This window comes from Osmerus eperlanus, chromosome 3 (assembly GCF_963692335.1).
Source record: "Osmerus eperlanus chromosome 3, fOsmEpe2.1, whole genome shotgun sequence".
NCBI lineage: Eukaryota > Metazoa > Chordata > Actinopteri > Osmeriformes > Osmeridae > Osmerus > Osmerus eperlanus.
In genome coordinates this window covers 9,629,521-9,652,365 of record NC_085020.1, presented here as the reverse complement: position 1 = coordinate 9,652,365, position 22,845 = coordinate 9,629,521, and the positions used below count along the sequence as shown (strand labels likewise).

The following is a 22,845-nucleotide window of genomic DNA, read 5'->3' as shown; positions in this document are numbered from 1 at the left end:
TGAAATTGAAAGTCTATCTGATATAGATACTATAACGGTGACAGTCTTCGATTATCATGTTGAATCTGTTAGTCTGATCTTTTGGTTGGTCTCTCTGTCGTACCAACCAGAATATTTATGGAAAATCTGACTGACAGACTATAACGAAACAGACAGAGTAAAAAATAATGATCCAAGTTTACATCAACAAACTTTCAATTTTAATAGCCAGGTGTTTAATAGCGATGGTGTATAATTAGAAAGTGTGCGCTGGCGACGAGCTATGAAAAGTATTTTGTATGTTGACACAACGTTTGTCTGTAGCTGAGGGTCACGATATACAAGCTTGATTTGCGAGCCAAATCTCGTCTGAACTGCCCCCCACCACCACCGCCCCCCATCCACAACACCCCCCTCTATCCTCTGCTGCAATGCAGCAACCCCCCCAAAACAGCAAACCCCCCCTAACGCCCCACTGTACACGCTATTCTCTATGGCTTTCTACGTTACCATCAGCCTAAGTGCCAGAGTGTTTCCACCTGTTAGAGTCCATCTTGACTTGTTGGCAGTGTGCTGTCGCTGACATTCTAAGTTATGTGAACAGGTTGGGCTCAATGGCCAGTGGCTTTGGTAAGCCTTAAGTGGCATAGATGGCCCGAACAAAGACTGCATGTGTGTGTTTGTGTGTGGATGTTTGCGAATGTTTGTTGTTGCCAATTTGCATTTGCCATAGATGTATTTTCTGTATCGAAAATAGTCCTCGAATGCTATTTAATAGTTCTTAACATATCTAGATGAGATGTCATTGTAAATTCTAGTTCAGGTTTACAGAAAGATATGTGTATATCAACATTCTTACGGACAGCTTTGAATTACACTGCATTGAACTGCCAGGTTACTTGTTGAGTGTTTGTAAAGAGCATGCACATAGGACGATGTTATAAGTGTGACAAATGCCTGACCCATGAGTGTTCTGCTGCTGCTGCTGCCAACCTGTTTTAACCTCTCGTTTGCCAGACGGCACAGTTTAATGTGGAACATTTCTCAGGGATGCACAACTGGTACGCCTGCTCCCACGCACGCCCCACATTCTGCAACGTCTGCAGAGACAGCCTCTCTGGGGTTACCTCCCACGGCCTTTCCTGTGAAGGTAAAACACACGCGCGCGCGCGCACGCACACACGCACACACAATGGACAGCGAGGGATACAGGAACATAAGCTCTCAACGACACGTCCATCATACAAAACGAATGTGTGCACGTGGTAGCTGTTTCGACACTTGAACCAGGGAAAAGCCTTTAACAGGGACGCACTAGGGCACGCATTCAAACACACACGCTTGTTTTATCCCCCCCTCCTCCCCCCCACCCCCTCCCCCCCCACCCCCCTCCCCCGCCCCCCCCACCCCCCACCCCCCCGCTAAGTTAGTTCACACCTCTGTATTTTCTCATCAACGGCTCACTGACAGACTCTCTGCAGGCCTCCTCTGGGCTCTCCGGGTCTGTACTAGTCTCTACCGGTATCGGCCGGCTCTTGTTCCTGTTGAGGGCTCCACTGTGTGTGACTGTGAGGTTCTACTGTGGAGAGGAGTTCAGCGGTGCGGCTGTGCACAGTCACGAGGCCGGTTCAAACACACAATCATGACACCTAGACTGCCGCCTGTGCAAATTTAGTTGGTGAGAACATGCCCTGTGAATGACGCCACAGACTCCATACCAGGGTGTGGACTGAAGTCAAACGGAGGTGGTTGTGCACAGGATGCAAACCAAGGGCTATTTTTACGAGCCTGCTTTCTCTCTAATGTTAAGTGTCAGTGGCAGCCAGCGGATCTTAATGAGCGCCATCTGCATATTCATCCATTGTTAATTAGCCTGATGTCTCGTGTGTGTGTGTGTGTTCGTGGTATGTGTGTGTGATGCATAATTCATTATCAGTGCGCACGCACGTGTGCGCGTGGGAGTTTGTGCGTGTGTTCGGGTGTGCAGCGAGTCTCTCCACTGAAATCATTATCTGCTATGTTTTTTTTTCTCTTCCACTCACTCTGAGAGAGAGAGAGAGAGAGAGAGAGAGAGAGAGAGAGAGAGAGAGAGAGAGAGAGAGAGAGAGAGAGAGAGAGAAGGAAGGAGAGGACCGAGGTGAGAGGAATTTGCCAATAAGTGCACACGAAGAAGGGCCAGAGGGGAAAGAGAGAGAGAGAGAGAGAGAGAGAGAGAGAGAGAGAGAGAGAGAGAGAGAGAGAGAGAGAGAGAAAGACTCCAAATCATTAGGGTAGCCTCTCTCTTTCTAGCTGGCCTCCAAAGAGCCACAAAGTAGATATGTGGGGCTGCCGGGCTGTCTGGTCTGGTCACCACAGCAGGAGCAGCACCAGACATGGCGATAATGACTTCCCATAACCCTGGAGGCAGCTGTGTCACACCCACATACAACACACCTCACTTCCACGTTACACTGTATCACTGCAGCTTCACGGAGACGGACAATCGCACAGTCTAACGGCACATGACAACCACAAGTAGGGATTTGCCTGAGAGAGAGAGCTAGAGAGAGAGAGCTAGAGAGAGAGAGAGAGAGCTAGAGAGAGAGAGTTAGAGAGAGAAAGAGAGAGAGAGAGAGAAAGCTAGAGAGAGAGAGAGAGCTAGAGAGAGAGCTAGAGAGAGAGAGCTAGAGAGAGAGAGTTAGAGAGAGAGAGCTAGAGAGAGAGAGAGCTAGAGAGAGCTAGAGAGAGAGAGTTAGAGAGAGAAAGAGAGAGAGAGAGAGAAAGCTAGAGAGAGAGAGAGAGAGAGAGCTAGAGAGAGAGAGAGAGAGAGAGGAGAGAGAGAGAGAGAGAGAGAGAGAGAGAGATAGAGAGAGATTGGTCTATTAAGTGGTATGAACAGCCAGACAGACAACTTCACAGCGATCAGGGCTGCTTATATTTCGCTTCGATTTCCTGCACAAGACAGTCGATAGAGATTGATCTGTGTTACACATTTTGCACTCACTCTCTCATCCTCCCTCTATCTATCTCTGTCTCTCCCTCTTTCTCTCCCCCCCCCCTCCTTACCCACACACACCTACACACAAAGACACCACACATACACCCTCAGTAAAAGTACTTTCTTCCTGTCTGATTAGACCTCTCCCACCCATTATCGGACACTGGTGAACCCCCCAGTGTTCTTCCAATGTTTTGATACACTGGCTAATGTCCTGGTACATTAATGTTCTCTGGAAACCTGTAGAGGTACGCTAACATGACTCATCTTGTTTTGATAAGACTCATTTTCTGATTTCGATCTGTGTTTTTGTTTGATTCTGTTTAATGAGGTGATACATGCTTATGCATGTGCTTGGTAGTGTGGGTGTGTGCACGTGTGTGTATGTCTGTGTGTGTGTGTGCCCTTGCATGTGTGTAAAGAGCTGGTAATTCTAAAAGCAGCCTGCCAGAAAAGAGACATTCGCGGTGAGTTCCATCTATAATGAAGAGTGCTGAGCGATTTCTCTCGTAGAGAGAGAAAGGCCTGGTGCAGAAATGACATCAAGTATTCATTTTACAATTACATTGAAGTCATTAAGCAGATGCTCTTAGCCCTGAGCACTTACCTTAAGTGCATTTTAACTTTGTGCGATAAGTGCGTTCGATCTGCGCGTCGGGGCGGGGGGACTGGGTGTGTCGGTGGCTAACGTGTGTTTGTTTGTGTGTGTGAACCCTGCCTACTTTCCCTCCTCCTTTCTTCAGTTGAAATGGAGAGACATCAGGTGTTCAGGGCAGGTTAGCCAGAGGCAGCGAGGGAGGTTGACATGCCGGGTGATTACTAGTGGAGTAGTACTGTACCTGAGAGTAATCCCACGGAGCAAGACACGGAGCCTGCAGGAATGAGCTCAGGGCTCAGGGGCTCACGGCTCCGACGTGTCCCAGGCTCGGCTGCTCAGGCCCAGGCCAGGGATAAGTGGATTGGCCCCTGTGCTCTGGAGCTCTGGGGCTAAGCCCTCTGTGTGTTCAACACAAGGCAGTCGGATGGCAGCAGGACAAACAGGAGGATCGCTCACAGAGTCATCTTGTTGAGTTGATTCCTTATGGTCCTCGCTTTACTATGGAATATACTGTATGATGTTGGACTGGAAAGCTTTTCCCAGCTTTTGTCTGGAGGTTGATGAGGTTGTTAAACACTGCTGAATCCTCACCCCTTCTCCTCCCTTCTCCTCACCCCCACCCACCCACCCCTCCCAACACACACACACACACACATAATAGGAGAAGGGTGTATGGGTACATAGCCAGGTACACACCAACCCACACAAACAAAGAATGCCGAGTGTAAGCTTATCAACCAGACCAATCAGAGGGCACGTGTGGGTTTGTGTTTCCAGTGTGTAAATTCAAAGCCCATAAACGGTGTGCGGTCCGAGCCACTAACAACTGCAAATGGACCACCCTGGCCTCCATAGGAAAGGACATCATAGAGGATGAGGACGGGGTAAGTCTGTGTGTGTGTGTGTGTGTGTGTGTGTGTGTGTGTGTGTGTGTGTGTGTGTGAGAGAGAGAGAGAGAGAGAGAGAGAGAGAGAGAGAGAGAGAGAGAGAGAGAGAGAGAGAGTGTGTGTGTTTGCATACGTACATGTGCATTTTCCCGAAAAACCAATGCTTCATGTATCCTTTAGCCCAACACCTGTTTGTTTGGGTCTGTTTGTGTACATTTGTACACGTGTGTTTATGCGTGTGTGTGTGTGTTCTTTAGATTGCAATGCCACACCAGTGGCTGGAAGGGAACCTTCCGGTCAGTGCCAAGTGTGCGGTGTGTGATAAGACGTGCGGCAGCGTCCTGAGACTCCAGGACTGGCGTTGCCTGTGGTGCAAAGCCATGGTGAGAAACCCGGCCCACACCGCAACCTAAAACCAGCTTCTCCCAGCTCCTTTTCGATGAAAAACCAGTTGAAATGAGCCGCCTCGATTGGACGAGCTCATCTCTCCGTTAAGCCATTTGAAATCTGAAATGAGCCATTTGCGTCTGTGTGTGTGTCGCGTGCGTGTTGTTGGTGTGTAACAGGTGCACACGGCGTGTATGGACATCTACCCACGGAAGTGTCCTTTGGGCCAGTGTAAGGTCTCCATCATCCCTCCCACTGCCCTCAACAGCATCGACTCAGACGGTAGGCACCGACGCGCTCGCAGCCTGGCCGGCTGGGAGGATCTCCTGAACCCCCCCTGTCGACTATGACGCTCCCATGGGGGACGGAGGGATGAGGGAGGAATGGAGGTGGGGGGGGGGGGGGGAGAATCACTCGTACTCTATAGCAGTAGTTCCCAACCCTGGCCCTCAGGGCACCCCTGTCCTGCATGTTTGAGATGTTTCCCTGCTCCAGCACACCTGATTCAAATGAATGGTCCTAAGCAGGCTTCTGCAGAGCTGGATAACGACCCTGTTCATTTGAATCCGGTGTGTTGGAGCAGGGAAACCTCTAAAACGTGCAGGACAGGGGTGCCCTGAGGACCAGGGTTGGGAACCACTCTATAGTAGGGAGAATCATCCCGAACCCTTCCCCGTCTATTGTAAATGCATGTATTTATCGATGATGTATCCATGGTTGGGATGTGCATGAAGTGCTCTCTCATCCAGACACACACGGAAGCGAAGCAGAACTTTGAGGTTGTGTTGTTGGGGACTAAGCCCCGTAGGGTTCCTCCAGGCTCTGTGTTCGATGTCTTCAAGGGATTGTGTGTGTGTGTGCACGCGTGTTTTTGAGTGTGAGTTGGCCCAAAACCTAGTAGAGATCAGCGCCTTTGAGCCAGACTCGGATAAGCATGTGTGATTCGATTATCGCTGCCGTACCCAGAGCCCATACACACACACACACACACAGAAACACTGTTTCTCTAAGAGGCTGATGGCATCAGCTAATTAGAAAATAGATAAAAGAGAGTCGAGGCAGATGAGTTAAGCCAGAAAAGAGGGATGATTAGAAGGGGAAGGAAAGTGGATTGTACGCTCGCAGATGAGGAGATCCCACTCCCCTCCTCTTCTCTTTCCCTTTCTTCCCCTCTGTCACTCTTCTTCTTCTGTTCCCTTTTATCCGTCTCTCCCCCCCCCCCCCCCACCCTCTCTCCTCCCACCACCCACGTGCCAGGATCCCCCTCACCCCAGTGCAAGCTGGGAGGAGAGAGAGCCGGCGCTCTAATTGGCTACGGGCTGACTACGGCACGTGCTGGAACGTCGTGACTCCCTCCCTCCTCCTCTCCCCCCTCCTCCCTCCTCCTCTCCCCCCCCCCCCCCTTTCTATCCCCGCCCCAGTCAGTGCCACACTGGGCTGCCAAAGACACAGGGAGAAAGGATAAAGGGGATGGAAAGGAGGGATGCAGGGATTTTGAGGACAAAAGGTAGACGTGGACAGAGGCAGTCCGGATCTTAAACCAAATCGAGAGGCCGTTTGCACAAAGGCGAAATATATGAAGGACAGAAAGGGAGGGCTGATATAGAAAAATACATCGGGAAACGAGGAGAAATGAAAAAGAGAGAAACAAAGAGTGGGTGGTTGCACCCCAGGGGACTGTCACAATCCTCCCACACACACACACACACACGGACAGAGCCTGAACACACACCCTGCTGTTGAGGCGAAGACAATATAAATTTGCCATATGACAAATCTTCTAAACACAGAGGCTTGCCGGCAGCAGGTCCCCTGCATAGAATATATGTGTTTACATGTGTGGGTGCCTGGGTGTGTGCGTGTGTGTGTGTGTACAGCACATGCCCAAAACACGTGCTCTATCTGCCAGACTTAATACTGCAACAGCTACACACAACTCGTGTACGGTACGCACACACACACACATTAACCCACACATACACACTTTGATGCCATAAAGTACCAAGACAGTGCACACACTTTGATGTTGCATTGTGGGTGGCAGGATGACAGTTATGCATTAGCTGTTTACATTTACATTTAGTCATTTAGCAGACGCTCTTATCCAGAGCGACTTGCAGTAAGTACAGGGACATTCCCCCCAAGGCAAGTAGGGTGAAGTGCCTTGCCCAAGGACACAATGTAATTTCGCATGGCCGGGAATCGAACCAACAACCTTCTGATTAATAGCCCGACTCCCTAACCGCTCAGCCATCTGACCCCCCCCTGTTTATTCCAAAGCTGCTTGAATGGTGGGCCGAATCGCACTGTCCCTGTTCCCGCATATACATTGAGCACTCAATACGAGTATATGTGCCAATGTATATGGTGTCTCGTGAATTACAGTCTGAATGGTAAAGTGTATAGTGGTGATAAAAGCATGATATTGTCTGACACTTTAGTGTGTGTGTGTGTTTTCTGGTCAGGCTTCTGGAAGGCCACTTGCCCCCCATCCTGCGCCAGTCCCCTGCTGGTCTTTGTCAACTCGAAGAGCGGTGACAACCAGGGAGTCAAGTTCCTGCGCCGTTTCAAACAGCTCCTCAACCCTGCTCAGGTGTTTGATCTGGTCAACGGAGGTCCACACCTAGGGTGAGACAGACACACACATTGTCAATACTTTGGATTGTTGTTAGCATAATAGGTTTACCGTGCAGATGCCTGATGGGATGTGTGTGTGTGTGTGTGTCTTCCGGTGCGTCAGTCTTCGCCTGTTTCAGAAGTTTGATAACTTCCGCATCCTGGTGTGTGGAGGGGATGGGAGTGTAGGCTGGGTGCTGTCTGAGATCGACAAGCTCAGCCTCCACAAACAGGTAACGCACACTCACTCGCACGCACACAGACATGCACACTTTAGCAGGAGTGAACTATCACACGGCACATACAGTGTATCTGTGGTCTAAGCACCAGCTGGCCGTTTCGTCTCTGCCTTAGGCAAATCACACACACACACACACACTCTCTCTGAGCCGAGCACATTCAGCATGCACTACCTTACACACGGTCATGTGTGTGTGTGTGCGTGTGTGGCGGCAGTGCCAGCTGGGCGTGCTGCCCCTGGGCACGGGGAACGACCTGGCGCGCGTCCTGGGCTGGGGCCCGTCCTGCGACGACGACACCCAGCTGCCCCAGATCCTGGAGAAGCTGGAGCGAGCCAGCACCAAGATGCTGGACCGCTGGAGCATCATGACGTACGAGATCAAGATCCCCCCCAAACACAGCTGCCCCACCACGCCGGAGGAACCGGGACACTGCCCGGTATGCACGCTCTTAGAGACTTACGCACACACACACATGGTAGGCTTACACCTGCACACACACACACACTCTTAGACTTACACACACACACACACACAAGCACACTGACACACACGCATAGTAGGCTTACACTTGCACACACACACACACACTCTTAGACTTACACACACACACAAGCACACACACACACATAGTAGGCTTACATATGCACACACACACACACACACACACTTAGACATACAGACACACATTTACTCTTAAGAAATACAAACACAACAAGCATAGACGCACGGGGACACACACATAGAGGTACAGTACACACACACACACACACACACACACACACTGGATGTTATGCCAAGTTTCACACCTTGTGTGTCTCTCTCCAGTTCCAGATAGCGTCCTATGAGGACTCCGTGGCGGCCCACCTCACCAAGATCCTCAACTCTGACCAGCACTCTGTGGTCATCTCCTCTGCCAAGTCAGTGTCTTCTGAGGCTTACTTATCTAATGGGCCGGCTTCCTCAGCGACTGTCCGAAGGACCAACTAACCCCCACTCCCCTTTCCCACCTCTGTTCCCTCCTTCTACACCCCCCCCCCCCCCCTCCACTTTCCCTATTCCTCTCCAGGATCCTGTGTGAGACGGTGAAAGACTTTGTCGCCAAAGTGGGGAAGACCTACGAGAAAAACCCTGACAACACGGAGGAGTCCGACACCATGACGGTCAAAGTAAGCTCTCTTTCACCCCCCCCCCCACACACACACACACACACACACACACACATTCGAAGACACGCATGCGTGCACAAACCCTCTGCCCTGCCTCCCCGCCAGTGTGCCATCCTGAACGAGAAGCTGGACTCCCTCCTCCACACCCTAAACACCGAGGCCCAGTGCCTGCCCCCGTCCACCCTCTCCACGCCCCCCATCGTCGAGGAGGAGCAGGAGGAGGACGAGGACGAGGAGGAGGAGGAGGAGGAGGCCAGCGAGGAGAGCCTGTCGGAGCTGAAGGGGAAGCTGGAGGAGGAGGAGACCGAGAAGGGCCTGTGCTCTCCTCGCCGGCCGGTCAAGCCCAGGGAGCAGCTGATGCTGAGGGCCAACAGTCTGAAGAAAGCCGTCAGGCAGATCATAGAGCAGGCCGTCAGAGGTAGGCCTCCCCCACACACACACACACACGCACACAAGCACCCAGGCTGCTTCCGCACACTGGACTGCAGATGGTAGAACTGACTGGAGGCTCGAGTGACCTTTTAGATTGTCACTGACGCCTCCCGCGAGATCCGACGTCGACAGAATGACCCGAGCCTGAGATCAAAAATGGTCTTTCCTGACTCCCCCTCTCTCTCTCTCTCTCTCTCTCTCTCTCTCTCTCTCTCTCTCTCTCTCTCTCTCTCTCTCTCTCTCTCTCTCTCTCTCTCTCTCTCTCTCCCCCTTACCAAACCAAATCCCTCTCTCCTCCCTCCCGCATCCCCCTAGTGGTGGACGAGCAGAACGCGCACACGGAGGAGCAGGAGCTGGTGTCCCCCTCGGTGGAGAGCCGGAAGGACCACGAGGAGGAGAACCGGGACAGCGAGAAGGACGAGGACACCAAGGAGCTGGAGACGCTGACATGTGAGTAGGCTGGACCCCGCGCGCACGCCGCTCGCCCCCACGCACGCCGCCACGAGCACCCCGCCGGCCTTACACCCACCACTCCAACCCCACTGTGGTCTTCACCGTGACTACTTCCCCTGAGTGAGAGCCTGTAAGCAATCTGGATTACACTGTATATTTCATGAAGCAGTAGTGCTTGTCAAGACGACCTTGCACACTGGTAAATACACTGGACTTGGCTTAAAATGTTATTATATTGTTTACAAGAAGTGTTGCTACAAATGGCAACTTAAAACTTGACTGACAGAACACATGGTGACTAGAGTCACGGTATGGTGGTTTCGCTCTGTCCATTAGATTAGGAGTCAGCTGCCCACAGCACATTTACCCCAGAGCAGCAATATTGAGTTATCGCTACTAACGTATGTGATCTGTGGACAGCTGTCTAGCCCTGTGGATGCTAACCCTCTGAGTGGGTTGAGTTTGTCTTCCAGGAAATCGAATAGGAAATAAAGGCTGCCATCTAGAGGGCGCTTGAAGTACTACACCCAGCCATAGTACAACACACACTGCACTGGAACAAGCCAATGGAAACAGAGCTGACATGTGCACGCTATGTTTCCTGTCATAAACAAACAGAGGGGTTTGTGTGAGACTTGCCATTAGGAAACCTTGACTCGAGTCCCCCAATATGAGGACTGGATTAGTCTAGTGTTTCCAGTCCTGTCTACCAGTTCAAATGACACAGAAGAAACTGATAAATAATGGATGTTTTACTCTGTTTACTATTTTAAAACTGTGATGCAGTTTCAGCTGTGTGTGTGTGTGTGTGTGTGTGTGTGTAGGTGTGTGTGTGTGTCAGTGGAAGTGGCCGTTTGTCTGCATGTGTGTGTGTGCGTGCAGGTGTGTGTGTGTGTCAGTGGAAGTGGCCGTTTGTCTGCATGTGTGTGTGTGCGTGCGTCCTGTAGGATATGTCTTTGTCTCTGGGACAGAGCGACTTGTTTATAAGGAAGCAGTTTTCTAGCAGTGGAAGCTTCTTCTCCCCCCGTGTCTTTCCATCATCTCCTATATTTGTTCATCGCGTAAAAGTCTCAATAATAGTCTTACTATCTGTTTCTCTCTCTCTTTCTCTCCCCGCCGCTCTCTCCTTCCTCAGCTGCTAAGAGTCCTTGTTCTCCTTCTGAGAGGAGGATCAGTAGGAGCACCCAGTCATGTGGCTCCTTCTCCATCACTCCCTTCACCACCAGCAAGGAGAACCTTCCGGTCCTCAACACACGCATCATCTGCCCTGGTAGGTACACACAGACATGAGGACACACAAACACACACACACGTACGTACACACACAGCAGAGCAATCCCTGCACTCGAGAGTAGAACTTCCTGGATATCTGTCTTACACGGTGAGTGTGTGTGTGTGTGTGTGTGTGTGTGTGTGTGTGTGTGTGTGTGTGTGTGTACAGGTCTGCGTGCTGGTCTGGCTGCCTCCATAGCAGGCAGCTCTATCATTAGTAAGATGCTGTTAGCCAACATTGACCCATTTGGAGCCACGCCCTTCATAGATCCAGACCTGGACTCACTGTAAGCTGCTCCTCTCGCCTCCTCTTAAACACCGCAACTATTACAGCAGCTCACGTGGAAGTCATCACAGCTCATGCATATTCAAAGGAGTATTCTGAATTCCTATCAGTCGTATGTTAATTAGAGTATACTTCCACTGAACTTGAACGAATATATAAAAAATATATATATTCTCTTCTATTTATTTGACGTCTTGCTCTATCTCTCCCCCCTCTCGTTCCTTGGACCCGCCAGAGAGGGCTACATGGAGAAGTGTGTGATGAACAACTACTTTGGCATCGGCCTGGACGCCAAGATCTCCCTGGAGTTCAACAACAAGAGAGAAGAGCACCCTGAGAAATGCAGGTCGGGCTTTCCCCCCTTCACCTTTCACCTTTCACCCCTCTCCACCGCCCTCATCATTCCCGCTTCACTACCTCTCATGCCTGGGTCACGTCAGGGTTTTTGGTCCGACAAAGGAAGTACATCAGTTTATTGTTCTGTTTGTCTGTTGCAGGAGTCGCACCAAGAACATGATGTGGTACGGGGTTCTGGGCACCAAGGAACTCCTTCAGAGAACCTACAAGAACCTGGAGCAGAAAGTCCAGTTAGAGGTGAGAACCTTTACAAGGGGCATTCCATGCAAGAGAACTCATACGAGGGAACCAATGCAAGAGAAATCCTAAAAGAGAAGCCGTTCCAAGGGAACCTGTATAAGGGAACCTATTCAAGAGAACCACATACAAAATAACTCAAACCACAGAACCATACATGAAACACACATACAAGAGAACCCATGCTGTACAAGGGAGTCCATACACCCAGTCAGACAACTTCCTGTTGACCGAGCCTAACTTTGACCTTGTGTGTGCATCTGCGTGTGTGTCTGTGTGTGCGTACGTGTGCGTGTGTGTCACAGTGTGATGGACAGTACATCCCCCTGCCCAGTCTCCAGGGGATCGCAGTGCTCAACATCCCAAGCTACGCCGGCGGGACCAATTTCTGGGGCGGAACCAAGGAGGATGACGTGAGTACTTGTTCTAGAACACTGGTCTGGTGTTACCTATAGAGGAACAGAAAGAAACCAGATATTTGGGAGAGAGAGAGAGAGAAAGAGAGAGAGAGAGAGTTTGTTTGAGGCTTAGAGCACAAGGGCCTGTGGACAGACTGGACTGTTAGTTTGCTGGCTCTCTCACACAAACACATGAGACAGACACACTCACCATCCCTAAGATGGCCCCTGTTAGGTTACCTCTGTACATACAAACCCACTGTGCGTGTGTGCGTGTGTGTGTGTGTGTGTGTGTCAGGCTGTTATGTAACTCTTGCACTGGAGCAGCGGAAGCTGGGATGCCTGTGAGCTGGGAGAGGACATTCAGTGGAACCAGTCCAAGACACACACACACACACACGCATTCACACACCCATTTACAGACAAACATCACCCTCAAATGGATTCTCAGAGTAGGAAAGAAAGAACTTGAGGCCATTAATACAGACGAGTGGCATGTTCAGCCACACGTGAGGTGGTCTGAACACGTCTCTCAGGTCATGCCACTTCAATACGCTCCACCAACTGCATACTGTGCACTCGTGTTGCGTCTGAATAAACAAGCCTGAATAGGTCTAAAGGAAGACTTTCCTCGGTGGCCCTCTAGTGGTATGAGTCTGTATTGCCGTCCAGTAAACACGCTCCTGGCAGGAAAACAGGAAAATACACAAGCAGAGGCAGTCTCACAGCTGAAGTGGGGAAACTTGTTATCAGACATGAAATAACCTTTGCAGGGTCTTCCTTTTCCTTCACTTTACAATATCCTGGTTATGACCAAGACCAGGGCCATGGTAGAGCTCTCTACACTGTCAAGACAAATGCAAAAGGTCTATGAAGACGACGTCATATTCTTACAGAATGCAAAAAGAAGCCGTTGGATATCTTTGCACAGAGTACAATGTAACGCGAATCCTTTTTTTCCCTTCATACAGATCTTCTGTGCGCCGTCGTTTGATGATAAGATTCTGGAAGTAGTCGCAGTGTTCGGGAGCATGCAGATGGCCGTGTCCAGAGTTATCAAGCTGCAGCATCACCGCATCGCACAGGTAAGGAAACTGACAGACAGACACGCGCCACACGTACTGTCAGATACCATCCGGCGCAAACCAGTGTTGAACGTCCGTGTTCTTCCCGCAGTGTCGCACGGTGAAGATCACCATCTTGGGAGACGAGGGGGTCCCTATCCAGGTGGACGGAGAGGCCTGGATTCAGCCTCCCGGAGTCATCAAGATCCAGCACAAGAACCGAGCCCAGATGCTGACCAGAGACCGGGTGAGACAGCTCGAGGGAGGGATGAGAAAGAGGGAATAAGGGGGGAGGGGGTGTGGAGGAAAGACATGGAAGGGGTATGAGGGGGGAGAAAGAGGGAGAGAGAAAAGGGGGAACGAAGAGAGGAGTTGAGGGCGAGAAAGAGGGGCAGAGAGACAACTGAAAAGACTATACTGGCCTGAACTAAATATCAGCAGCACCTGGAGATGTACCCTTACCCCCTTCTTTAATCCTCTGTGTGTGTGTGTGTATGTGTGTGTGTGTGTCTGTGTGTGTGTGTGTGTGTGTGTGTGTGTGTGTGTGTGTGTGTGTGTGTGTGTGTGTGTGTGTGTGTGTGTGTGTGTGTGTGTGTGCGTGTGCGTGCGTGTGTGTGTCTGTCTGTGTGCGTCCAGGCATTCGAGAACACCCTGAAGTCATGGGAGGATAAACTGAAGTATGACAAGCCCCCCATCCGCCCCCACCTCTACCCTCAGCAGTCTGTTGACCTGGCAACAGAGGAGGAAGCTGCACTCATACAGCTGTGTGCCCGTGCTGCCGAAGAGCTCATCACCAGGTACCCACACACACACACATACAAATACACACACACGCACACATGAATCGCTCTCCCAATCAGAGGTCGGTTTGTTGTCCTATGAGCTCACCCATGTGTCCAATCATAGGATCTGTGAGGCAGCCAAGACCAATGGGCTTCTAGAACAGGAGCTGGCTCACGCTGTCAACGCGTCCTCTCACGCCATCAACAAAACGCACCCCAAGTTCCCAGAGGTCAGTGCTACCAATCGCTTAGCTGACAGTCAGGATGCGTGCGTGTGTCTGTGTTTACGATCAAGCAGATAGCGCTGGTGGGGCTTGTGAAACCTGCTGACAATGTGCGTGCGGGTGTGTGTGTGTCGCGTGCAGAGTCTGACCAGGAACACAGCTATAGAGGTGGCCAGTAACGTCAAAGCCCTCCACAACGAGACCGAATCACTGCTGGTGGGGCGAGTCTCTCTGGTGAGTCTCTCCTTCAGCATGAGTCCAGTGAGTCTCTTCTTCAGCATGAGTCCAGTGAGTCTTTCCTTCAGCATGAGTCCAGTGAGTCTCTCCTTCAGCATGAGTCCAGTGAGTCTCTCCTTCAGCATGAGTCCAGTGAGTCTCTCCTTCAGCATGAGTCCAGTGAGTCTCTCCTTCAGCATGAGTCCAGTGAGTCTCTCCTTCAGCATGAGTCCAGTGAGTCTCTCCTTCAGCATGACTCCAGTGAGTCTCTCCTTCAGCATGTGTCCAGTGAGTCTCTCCTTCAGCATGACTCCAGCGTTTCCAGTTGCGAATCTGTCTGAATGAGAGCTAACGTTGACTCAAGTTGCACTGAGCCATATGCCGGACAGGACAGTGTCCGTGTTGATTGTGGGCTACAAATACAGTAAGAAACATATATGAAGGTCATGTCCGTGCACCTCCCCAACCCCCCCACCCCCACCCCTGCCCTTTCGTAGCAACTGGAGCCCACGGACGAGGAGGCGCTGTCCGGCGCTCTGCAGAGTGTGGAGATGGAGCTGGCCAAGCTGGGAGAGATCCTGTGGCTCTACCACATACTGCAGCCTAACGACGAGGAGGTGAGGACACGAACACACACACACAAACACTCTCTCTCTTGCTCTCTCTGTCTCTTTGCTCGTCTCTCCTAAGCACACACACACCCACACTCTCGCTCTCACACACACAGACACACACACTGAATGACTGTGTGCCTCAGGAACACTCTCTGGAGTATGGCAAGAGGAACAGCCGCAGTAGTATGTTCCGGATTGTGCCAAAGTTCAAGAAGGAGAAAGCCGCCAAGAAGACCAGCCCACAGTCAGGTAAGAGAGGGTGTCCTGACACGCACACGCGCACACGCACACGCACACACGCACACACACGCACACGCACACACGCACACGCACACACACACACACACACGTTGGCAAACATGTGTAGGATACACGTATGTGTTATGTTTGTGTTCAGCTAAGCTACGCTGTTGAATCGATACTTCACAGTTACAGTATCAAAACGAATGTCACATATTAACAGCACACATTGTAACATCCTGGAATGAGCCGTGGAGGAGGTGTCCTGTCCAGGGAGTGTCTCTGTGGTGTGATGTCCCCTGGTCCCCAGTCTGACCCAGCCATCCATGAGCACCCCTCTTCCCTCTGTTCATGGTCTCATCCACCTGTCCACTCATGCACAGCAGGCACAAACCAAGGCTACAGGCAGGGACCAGCCCAAATCCACACATGAATGAAGCAGGAACCAAAAATGTTGTGATAGGGCCTGTGACCTCATCCCGGTTCAACAGTACACTGCTGTGAAACGGGTCTATACTTGTCTTTTCATGGTGAATGTGCAGTATGTACAGAATGTCAGACTTGACACCAAGTTGGATGGAAGCATCACAATGTGGTTGGAGTATCAAACTTCCAGACGGCAGGCTATTTCTATTCAGCCGTACCAGGAAGGGGAGCGTTTATTGGTCTAGGTTTTGGTTCAGAGCAGAGCAGATGTTGATTGGGTGGGCCGTTCCTGTAGGTTGCACAGGCTTCTGCCTCCCTCGGCTTCTGCCTCCCTCTTTATCCTACTTCCTGTCTGTGTTCTGATTGGTGGATAACCTGCATGCCCTCAGCCTCTCTGGAACGCCATTGGCCAGCACCTTGTTCTGACAACCTCTGGCCTGTGTTAACCCTGTTTCCGCCATCTGCTGCCGCCACTCCTCTTCCTCCTCCTTCCCTCCCTCTCTTCCTCCCCTCTCTGCCTCTCCTCTTTTCTTTTCATCACTCAAACAGTGATTTATCCTGCCTGATTTTGTCTTTTGGTCTGACGTGACACAGAAATGTGTGGTTGCATATATCTATGTCTCTCACCGAAGGAGTACTGCCTCCCTTAAAGAGACGACATTCAGAGAGCGGGTGGTGTACGTACGTGCGTTTGTGTGTCTGTGCGTGTGTGTGTGTGTGTGTGTGTGTGCGTGCGTGCGCGCGTGTGTGTGTGCGTGGCCCGCTGAGCACCTCTCTGCTCTGCTCTGTGTGTAGTGGAGAGGTGGGGCACAGAGGAGGTGGGCATCTGGCTGGAGCAGCTGAGCCTGGGGGAGTACAGAGACACCTTCACCCGCCACGACATCCGAGGCTCCGAGCTCCTCCACCTGGAGAGAAGGGACCTGAAGGTACGCACGCACGCACACATGCGCACACCCCCCTTTCACCCACTTTATCTCGCTCCCGGGTCAACTCTTTCTTTCCGACTCCAGTTTTTCTCTCTCTCTCTCTCTCTCTCTCTCTCTCTCTCTCTCTCTCTCTCTCTCTCTCTCTCTCTCTCTCTCTCTCTCTGTCTCTCGTCTGTCTCTGGTTCCTCTTGCTTGTTATCCGTCTCCCTGTTTGCTACCGTGTGCTGCGCTGCTCTGCTTGGCTTCCTCTGCCGTGAGTGTTGCTTGGTGCCGGAGACCGTGACTCACTAACCCCCTCAGTCTCCACCGGGGTGGGGGGGAAGGGGGGTGCGGGGGCATGGGAGGGTGATGGGGGGAGGGCTGGGAGATGGGGGGAGGGCCAGGGATGGGGGTTAGGGTAGAGACCAGGACGGTGATGGGTAAGGATGGGATGATTGTGACAGCGTCGCTATTGGGAAGCAGTCCAGGGGACGGCCCTGCTGGCTGGATACACTGCGGCGTGGTGTGACGCAGCATGGGGGGGCTTCTGGGGATGGGGGCCACCTGGCCGAGAGAGGGAGCAGGGCCCCCGAGGGACGACGAGACTCGCTAAGACCCATTCGATGTGATCAGACTCGAGGTGAAATTCGCACTGTGGCCTGTGAAAATTCAAACTCTGTACATACAAGAACATTCAACTGAGTCTGTCTCTTCTAGAGGTCTGGTGAGGGCAGAGGGGGGGGAGGGGGCACAAGGACAGCAGGACCCCCACAGGAGTGGGGGGGCTAGAGAATGTACCCGCTCGGAAGTAGAGAAAGAAAAAAACACACATACCCAACATGTACCGTACAGATTGAGAGGCCACACATACCTTGGACTGTGCCCGTGTTTCTCTGTTTGTGTACCCCATTCCAACCTCTGTCCCTCCATATACACGTTATATGGCTCAAATACCTCGGCAGCTCGGCTTGTAAGCTGTTTATGAACACCATTGCATTGCAGCCGTGTGCAGTGACGTTTCTCTCTGCCGAGCACCCGGCTTCCTGTCCTAGTAACCGAAAGGTCGGGGGTCAAGTCGTTCATAAATGCTCTACAAGCAGACATTTTCCATCAAGTGGCTCCTACTTACGTTGTCCTCCAAGCCAGACCGGGTCATAGCAGGACAGAGATTGTGCGGAGATTCGAGTCAGCCCCACAGTTACCCGGTCCTTTAACAGTATGCGCTGTATATGTATTGGCACATTATGGAAAAACGAATGCACAACCTGTCACACATACAATCTGTGCACACGTGATGGTTTTAAAGGACTGGTCAGTGGATTAACAAAATCGTTTCAGTAAAAGTAACATTGGTAGACATTCTAGTGCAAAGTGGAAAGCATGTCCTTACATTATTATAATCTGGGATTTGCAGGACAACTTCACCACAGCACATGTCCTAGGCTTGGGCCCATGACGGGCATCCATACTGGTGTGGTGTGTGCGGTTTGTGATGTAAGCTGTCTTTTGTGTGTGTCTCTGCCTGGGTCGAGTGTAAGCATTGCTCTGGATACGATGTGCGCTGACTGTCCCCCCTCTCACCCCTCCCCAGGATCTGGGGATATCGAAAGTGGGTCATATGAAGAGAATTCTCCAGGGAACTAAGGACCTTGCCAAGACCACCTTTTGTGACCTCTAATGCGGGCACAGATGAATCGGGAGAGGGGGAAAAAACGCCCGTCATCCACCACAGAAGAAGAGTTTGGGGACTCCTAAGACAGTGGAAGTGAGAATTAAGTATGCAACGATCGATGGACTTGATCCATCTGTTGAGAGAGCTTTAGAGAGGCAGAGAACCGAAGGTTTCCGTGTGACATTGTGTGTGTGGTGCCAAAATGTTGGTCTGCTGAAGTGCATAGGTCTTAGGAAGTCATGGATCTTTACTAAAAGCCATTCCTAACACATTTCTAGTCATGGCACAATCAGGTATGCAACTAAATTGCCGTTAACAGTTGGTTTGCCTCCTGACCTCGTAGACGGCAGAGTCGTAGCAAAACCAGGACTTCCATGAGTGTTCCCATGTGGGTTTAGTGTACAGGGCAGTATACAGTAGTTCAGTAGCGTTCAGTGCTGTGTAGCTTTGTGAATGCTTACTGACACACTGCTTAACGGTAGGTGGCTAAAGATGTTAAGCGTAGTGAAGGGGTCTCCAAAAAACAGTTTGATGGGAGTGCATGCTACGCTCGCACCTTGAGTTTGAATATCTGTTTTCTTTGCATGATCGGTGTCTTGATTTGTGTGTACAAAATAACACTTGAACAAGTTTTTTTTTATGACTTAAATATTATTATTATGCCATTTGTTACTACTGAAAGCATTATTTTGATTTCAATCTACCGTTTTTACTCTTTTATTTATTGGTTTGCATGATCATTCTGTATCAAGGATGTGCCATATTTTCAATGTCATATAATGTACAAAAGTGCTTAAGGTAATCATAAGAACTTTAAATGCAGTTGGTAGATGAGTTATGAGTATTAGGAGTTTCTAATGGTCTATCGCTGACAACTTTGTTGACGTAAAATCAGTACCAAAGTGAATGTCCAGGACACTTCCAAAGTTCGACTAGTATATTTGTAGTGGAGGATTAGTAGATAATGTAATAGTTACTTCAAGTTGGTAGTACCCATAGGTATATAAATTGCAATGAGTTCATTAGGATTCAATTCAATAGGAAAGGTTGTTTTAACAAGTCATTTTAGGAGCAATATACCTAATAGGCACCTTTTCCAGTGCAGATCATCATAAGTAGTCATTCACATCAGTTTATTAAGCATTTTTACAGTTAATATTTTACACAATAACACTAGTGGGGATAGGAGATAAATATTGGTTTGGTAGGATATGATTATGGAGTGTAGGTTTTTTTGCACAGAGTTTAAAAAACGCTGTTCATATAACACTTTTCTCTGTAGTTTCTGTAATTTTGGTGGCATTACAGGGTATATTTGTATATGTGATGCTAAGGTTTGTACATATATACACTGTATATACAATCTATAACCAGTGTATACATACTGTACTCTGTTAGTAGCTGTTCTAGACAAATGCCTTTGTAGGTCGCTGACAAGATATGCAGTGTCAACAGTTAACACATTGATCGTGTACAATACATTGCACCAGATTATTGATTATTCTTTGTTTGAATCTGTTGTACATGACGATGATGTTTTATTCTAATGAAGGTGCAATATTGTTGTTGTTTTTGTTTCATATGGGTTTCCATTCCCTGAAGCTCTCTGACGCGGTGTTTCTCCTTGAGGAAAACGGATTGATGGCTTTGTACATGTGCTCCTACTTGTGATGATAATGACAGTGATGTGAAGATGAGGATGAACCCTTAGATATGGTTTTAAACGAAACAGCTTTTCATGCTGACTCTTCATTCTTCCAGCAGCTCACCACACTTCACTCTTTCCTCAGTGCTTCCAGGACGAGGCCCTCGAAACAGGGCCGTAGAGACTGGTGGTTAGTGTGTACAACAATAACAGGCAAAGCTCAGTGTTTGTGCTGACTATGTATCTGAGTGCGTCTATGTCAGTAATGTACCTGGCATATCAGGCACTATATGCTGCTTATCATTGATTGGTCAATCTGTGTTGTCACTTAATTCGATCGTTTTTCCATGATGTAAGCAATCATGATGTTATCTTTGAATACTTTATATTTGTTCTGGCCAGAATTATTTTATTTTTTCTTCAAACGGAAAGATTAAATATGGGTGTAATGTATTGCCAGATGTCACATGATAAAAGGACTGTAAGCGTTGCCTAGTTTATTCCACCAGAGGACGCCATATCACCTCTCCATCCTCAATTCCCCACTGTAGATACCCACCATTCTAATCTGCCCACGTTGATTAAATACTCATGTTTCTTTCAATCCTAATTTCTCATGTAAAGGTAGCACCCTTCCCTCGCCTGTACGTTGAAATCATATGGTGTGTCAATAACACAGAATGTTCTCATTCCACGGTAAATGAATAACTCTCAATGACATCACAGTATGAATTGCATACCAAAGATATGAATTGATAATACTGCTGATTCTCCGTTTTATTTACTTTCTACACTTTCTATTTTAAATGGTTTGCCAAAATAGTTATTGGACAACCCGGTCCACCCATTGCACCACTGTCTGGCGAGAAGTCTTGTGGTCGTTGTGTGTTTTGGTCTCTAAGTGGTCATTTATACAGGATGGTTTCATGGACATGGATAACTGAGATTAAATTAGGGTCTCACTACAATACAAAATCGTGATTTTGATATGGTCCCTGTTTAGAGCCTGCTGCATTCTACTGTTCTACCAAATTTTTACAAATCTGGGTTAGTGCCATGTAATGTTGGCTTGTCAGTGTGTTCATTTATCTAGGTCTGTGAAATCATTCTAACTATGTGCTTTAATCTGAGTAACTGATCACCTCCTTAATAAAATGCCTGTAGTAACAGTGATCATCAGGATTCACTGCATTTTAAGATCCATCCTCATTATAAACTGAATGGAATATTCTGTTCAATTCCTGATGGACCTGTGTCAATATGTCTGTAATGCAGCAGTGTGTGTGATTGTGAGTGTGTGTGTGTGTGTGTGTGTGTGTGTGTGTGTGTGTGTGTGTGTATGTGTGCGCGTGCTCTCACTGTCTGTGTGTCCTGAAAGGTCTCTGCCTGGCTCTGTAGGAGTGTATTTGACTCCTGTACCCAGGTAAAGGAAAGCTTGAGTTTAGCAATCCTGGTTGAAGTTGCTCTTAGGAACTGGTCTAGGTTCAAAATGTGACCTCAAATCAGTGTATTTGTACAACTTCATCCTATTCTGAGTTTTCCAATGGTGTAGATAATGCTGCAAACTGCCTGGTTTTTCCAAACCAAACAAACCCACACCAGGACCTCTTAGGATGAGGTACCCAGTAGTCATTGATTCTTCTAACATGGTGGGATAGAAGTGAGTTTCATTTGTTTACATTATGTTTACAATGGCACAGTTTTAATTTTTAAGAATTCTGTAGGTATAAACAATATTTACATATTTATTGCCTAAGGTTTCATGATATGATGTGTATTGTGTTTCATCTTTGGAATATAATGTTACAGCTGTCATCTGTATTCATATCTGGATGAATTTGGTAAAGTAGTTGGTAATTTTGTATGACTACTAAGTGACTGTTTTCTGTGCCTTTTTATGGTTAGAATGCATGGTTAACTATTTATTACAATATTGAAGTCACTGAGATGTGTATTTTTGTATTCTGACTAAATAAATAGTTCAACTTTGTTGTACATTTTTAGGTGCCTTAAAAAAGGCTACCAGTTCATATCTTCCTTCTTCAATAAAACATGAATGCTTACAGTACATGATGTGTGATTTATAGTTTGTTCTAGATATAATAGTTTCAGATCCATAGATACTATGTTGCCCACTGGTTAGTTTACAATTGATTAGCTAAAGACAACTGTGCAGTGATATTAATCATTTTGGTAAGTATGTTGTTACCACAAATGTTTAGGGAGGCAGCAGATGGAGACATAAACTAATACACAGACACTGTTTCCAGCTACATTCAACACTGCATTGATGACGTCGTCCCAAAGAAGGTTGTCCGGTCTTTCCCCAATCAGAAGCCCTGGGTTGATGCTGCGTTCCGGGTCAACCTGAGAGCCCGGTCTGTCGCCTGTAACTCTGGGGACCCTGATCAGTACAAGAAGGCCAGATATGACATTCTGAAGGCCATCAAAGCAGCGAAAAGGGCTTACAGAACCAAGGTGTAGTCCATCTACCATGGCTCTGATACCAGGCGCATGTGGAGTGGACTTACAACCATTACAGACTACAACGGGAGAGGCTACAGTGAGACCCAGTCCTCTGTCCTGCTACCAGACGAGCTGAATGCCTTCTACGCTCGCTTTGAGAGGGACACCCCGTCAGTGGAGCTACCTGAAGGCCTAGCCAGTGGCGTGCCTACATTAACTGTAGCTGAGGTGAGGCATCGCTTCAAAAAGATCAACCCTCGCAAAGGCACCTGGCCCAGACGGCATATCAGGTAGGGCCCTCAGG

The 22,845-nt window shown here is 49.1% G+C and overlaps 1 protein-coding gene across 2 annotated transcripts; it reads left to right on the top strand.

Annotated features, from left to right (window-relative positions):
* The first annotated feature begins 417 nt into the window (after nucleotides 1-417).
* dgkh (diacylglycerol kinase, eta) lies at nucleotides 418-22,143 on the top strand. 2 transcript variants are annotated; one of them, XM_062457093.1, is made up of 25 exons: nucleotides 418-1,129; nucleotides 4,332-4,438; nucleotides 4,699-4,824; nucleotides 5,008-5,110; nucleotides 7,294-7,456; nucleotides 7,569-7,677; nucleotides 7,901-8,122; nucleotides 8,512-8,603; nucleotides 8,753-8,852; nucleotides 8,958-9,270; nucleotides 9,600-9,734; nucleotides 10,873-11,007; nucleotides 11,179-11,296; nucleotides 11,531-11,641; nucleotides 11,793-11,889; nucleotides 12,195-12,302; nucleotides 13,259-13,372; nucleotides 13,464-13,598; nucleotides 13,988-14,148; nucleotides 14,258-14,363; nucleotides 14,499-14,591; nucleotides 15,071-15,190; nucleotides 15,331-15,436; nucleotides 16,649-16,779; nucleotides 18,350-22,143. In XM_062457093.1, exons 1-25 carry the CDS (start codon nucleotides 1,030-1,032, stop codon nucleotides 18,434-18,436), a joined length of 3,192 nt encoding a protein of 1,063 aa, XP_062313077.1. In that variant the 5' UTR covers nucleotides 418-1,029; the 3' UTR covers nucleotides 18,437-22,143. The 2 variants fall into 2 exon arrangements, with proteins under 2 accessions (XP_062313077.1, XP_062313078.1); XM_062457094.1 differs by lacking the exon at nucleotides 16,649-16,779 and having other exon boundaries at nucleotides 424-1,129.
* Nucleotides 22,144-22,845: the final 702 nt, after the last annotated feature.

Bases quoted from the DNA above. Each gene is read 5' to 3' on its own strand.
- dgkh (XM_062457093.1), top strand. From the start codon at position 1,030: ATGCACAACTGGTACGCCTGCTCCCACGCACGCCCCACATTCTGCAAC. The intron at 4,825-5,007 runs GTGAGAAACCCG...GGTGTGTAACAG, and splicing joins GCCTGTGGTGCAAAGCCATG to GTGCACACGGCGTGTATGGA. The intron at 14,364-14,498 runs GTCAGTGCTACC...TGTCGCGTGCAG, and splicing joins CGCACCCCAAGTTCCCAGAG to AGTCTGACCAGGAACACAGC.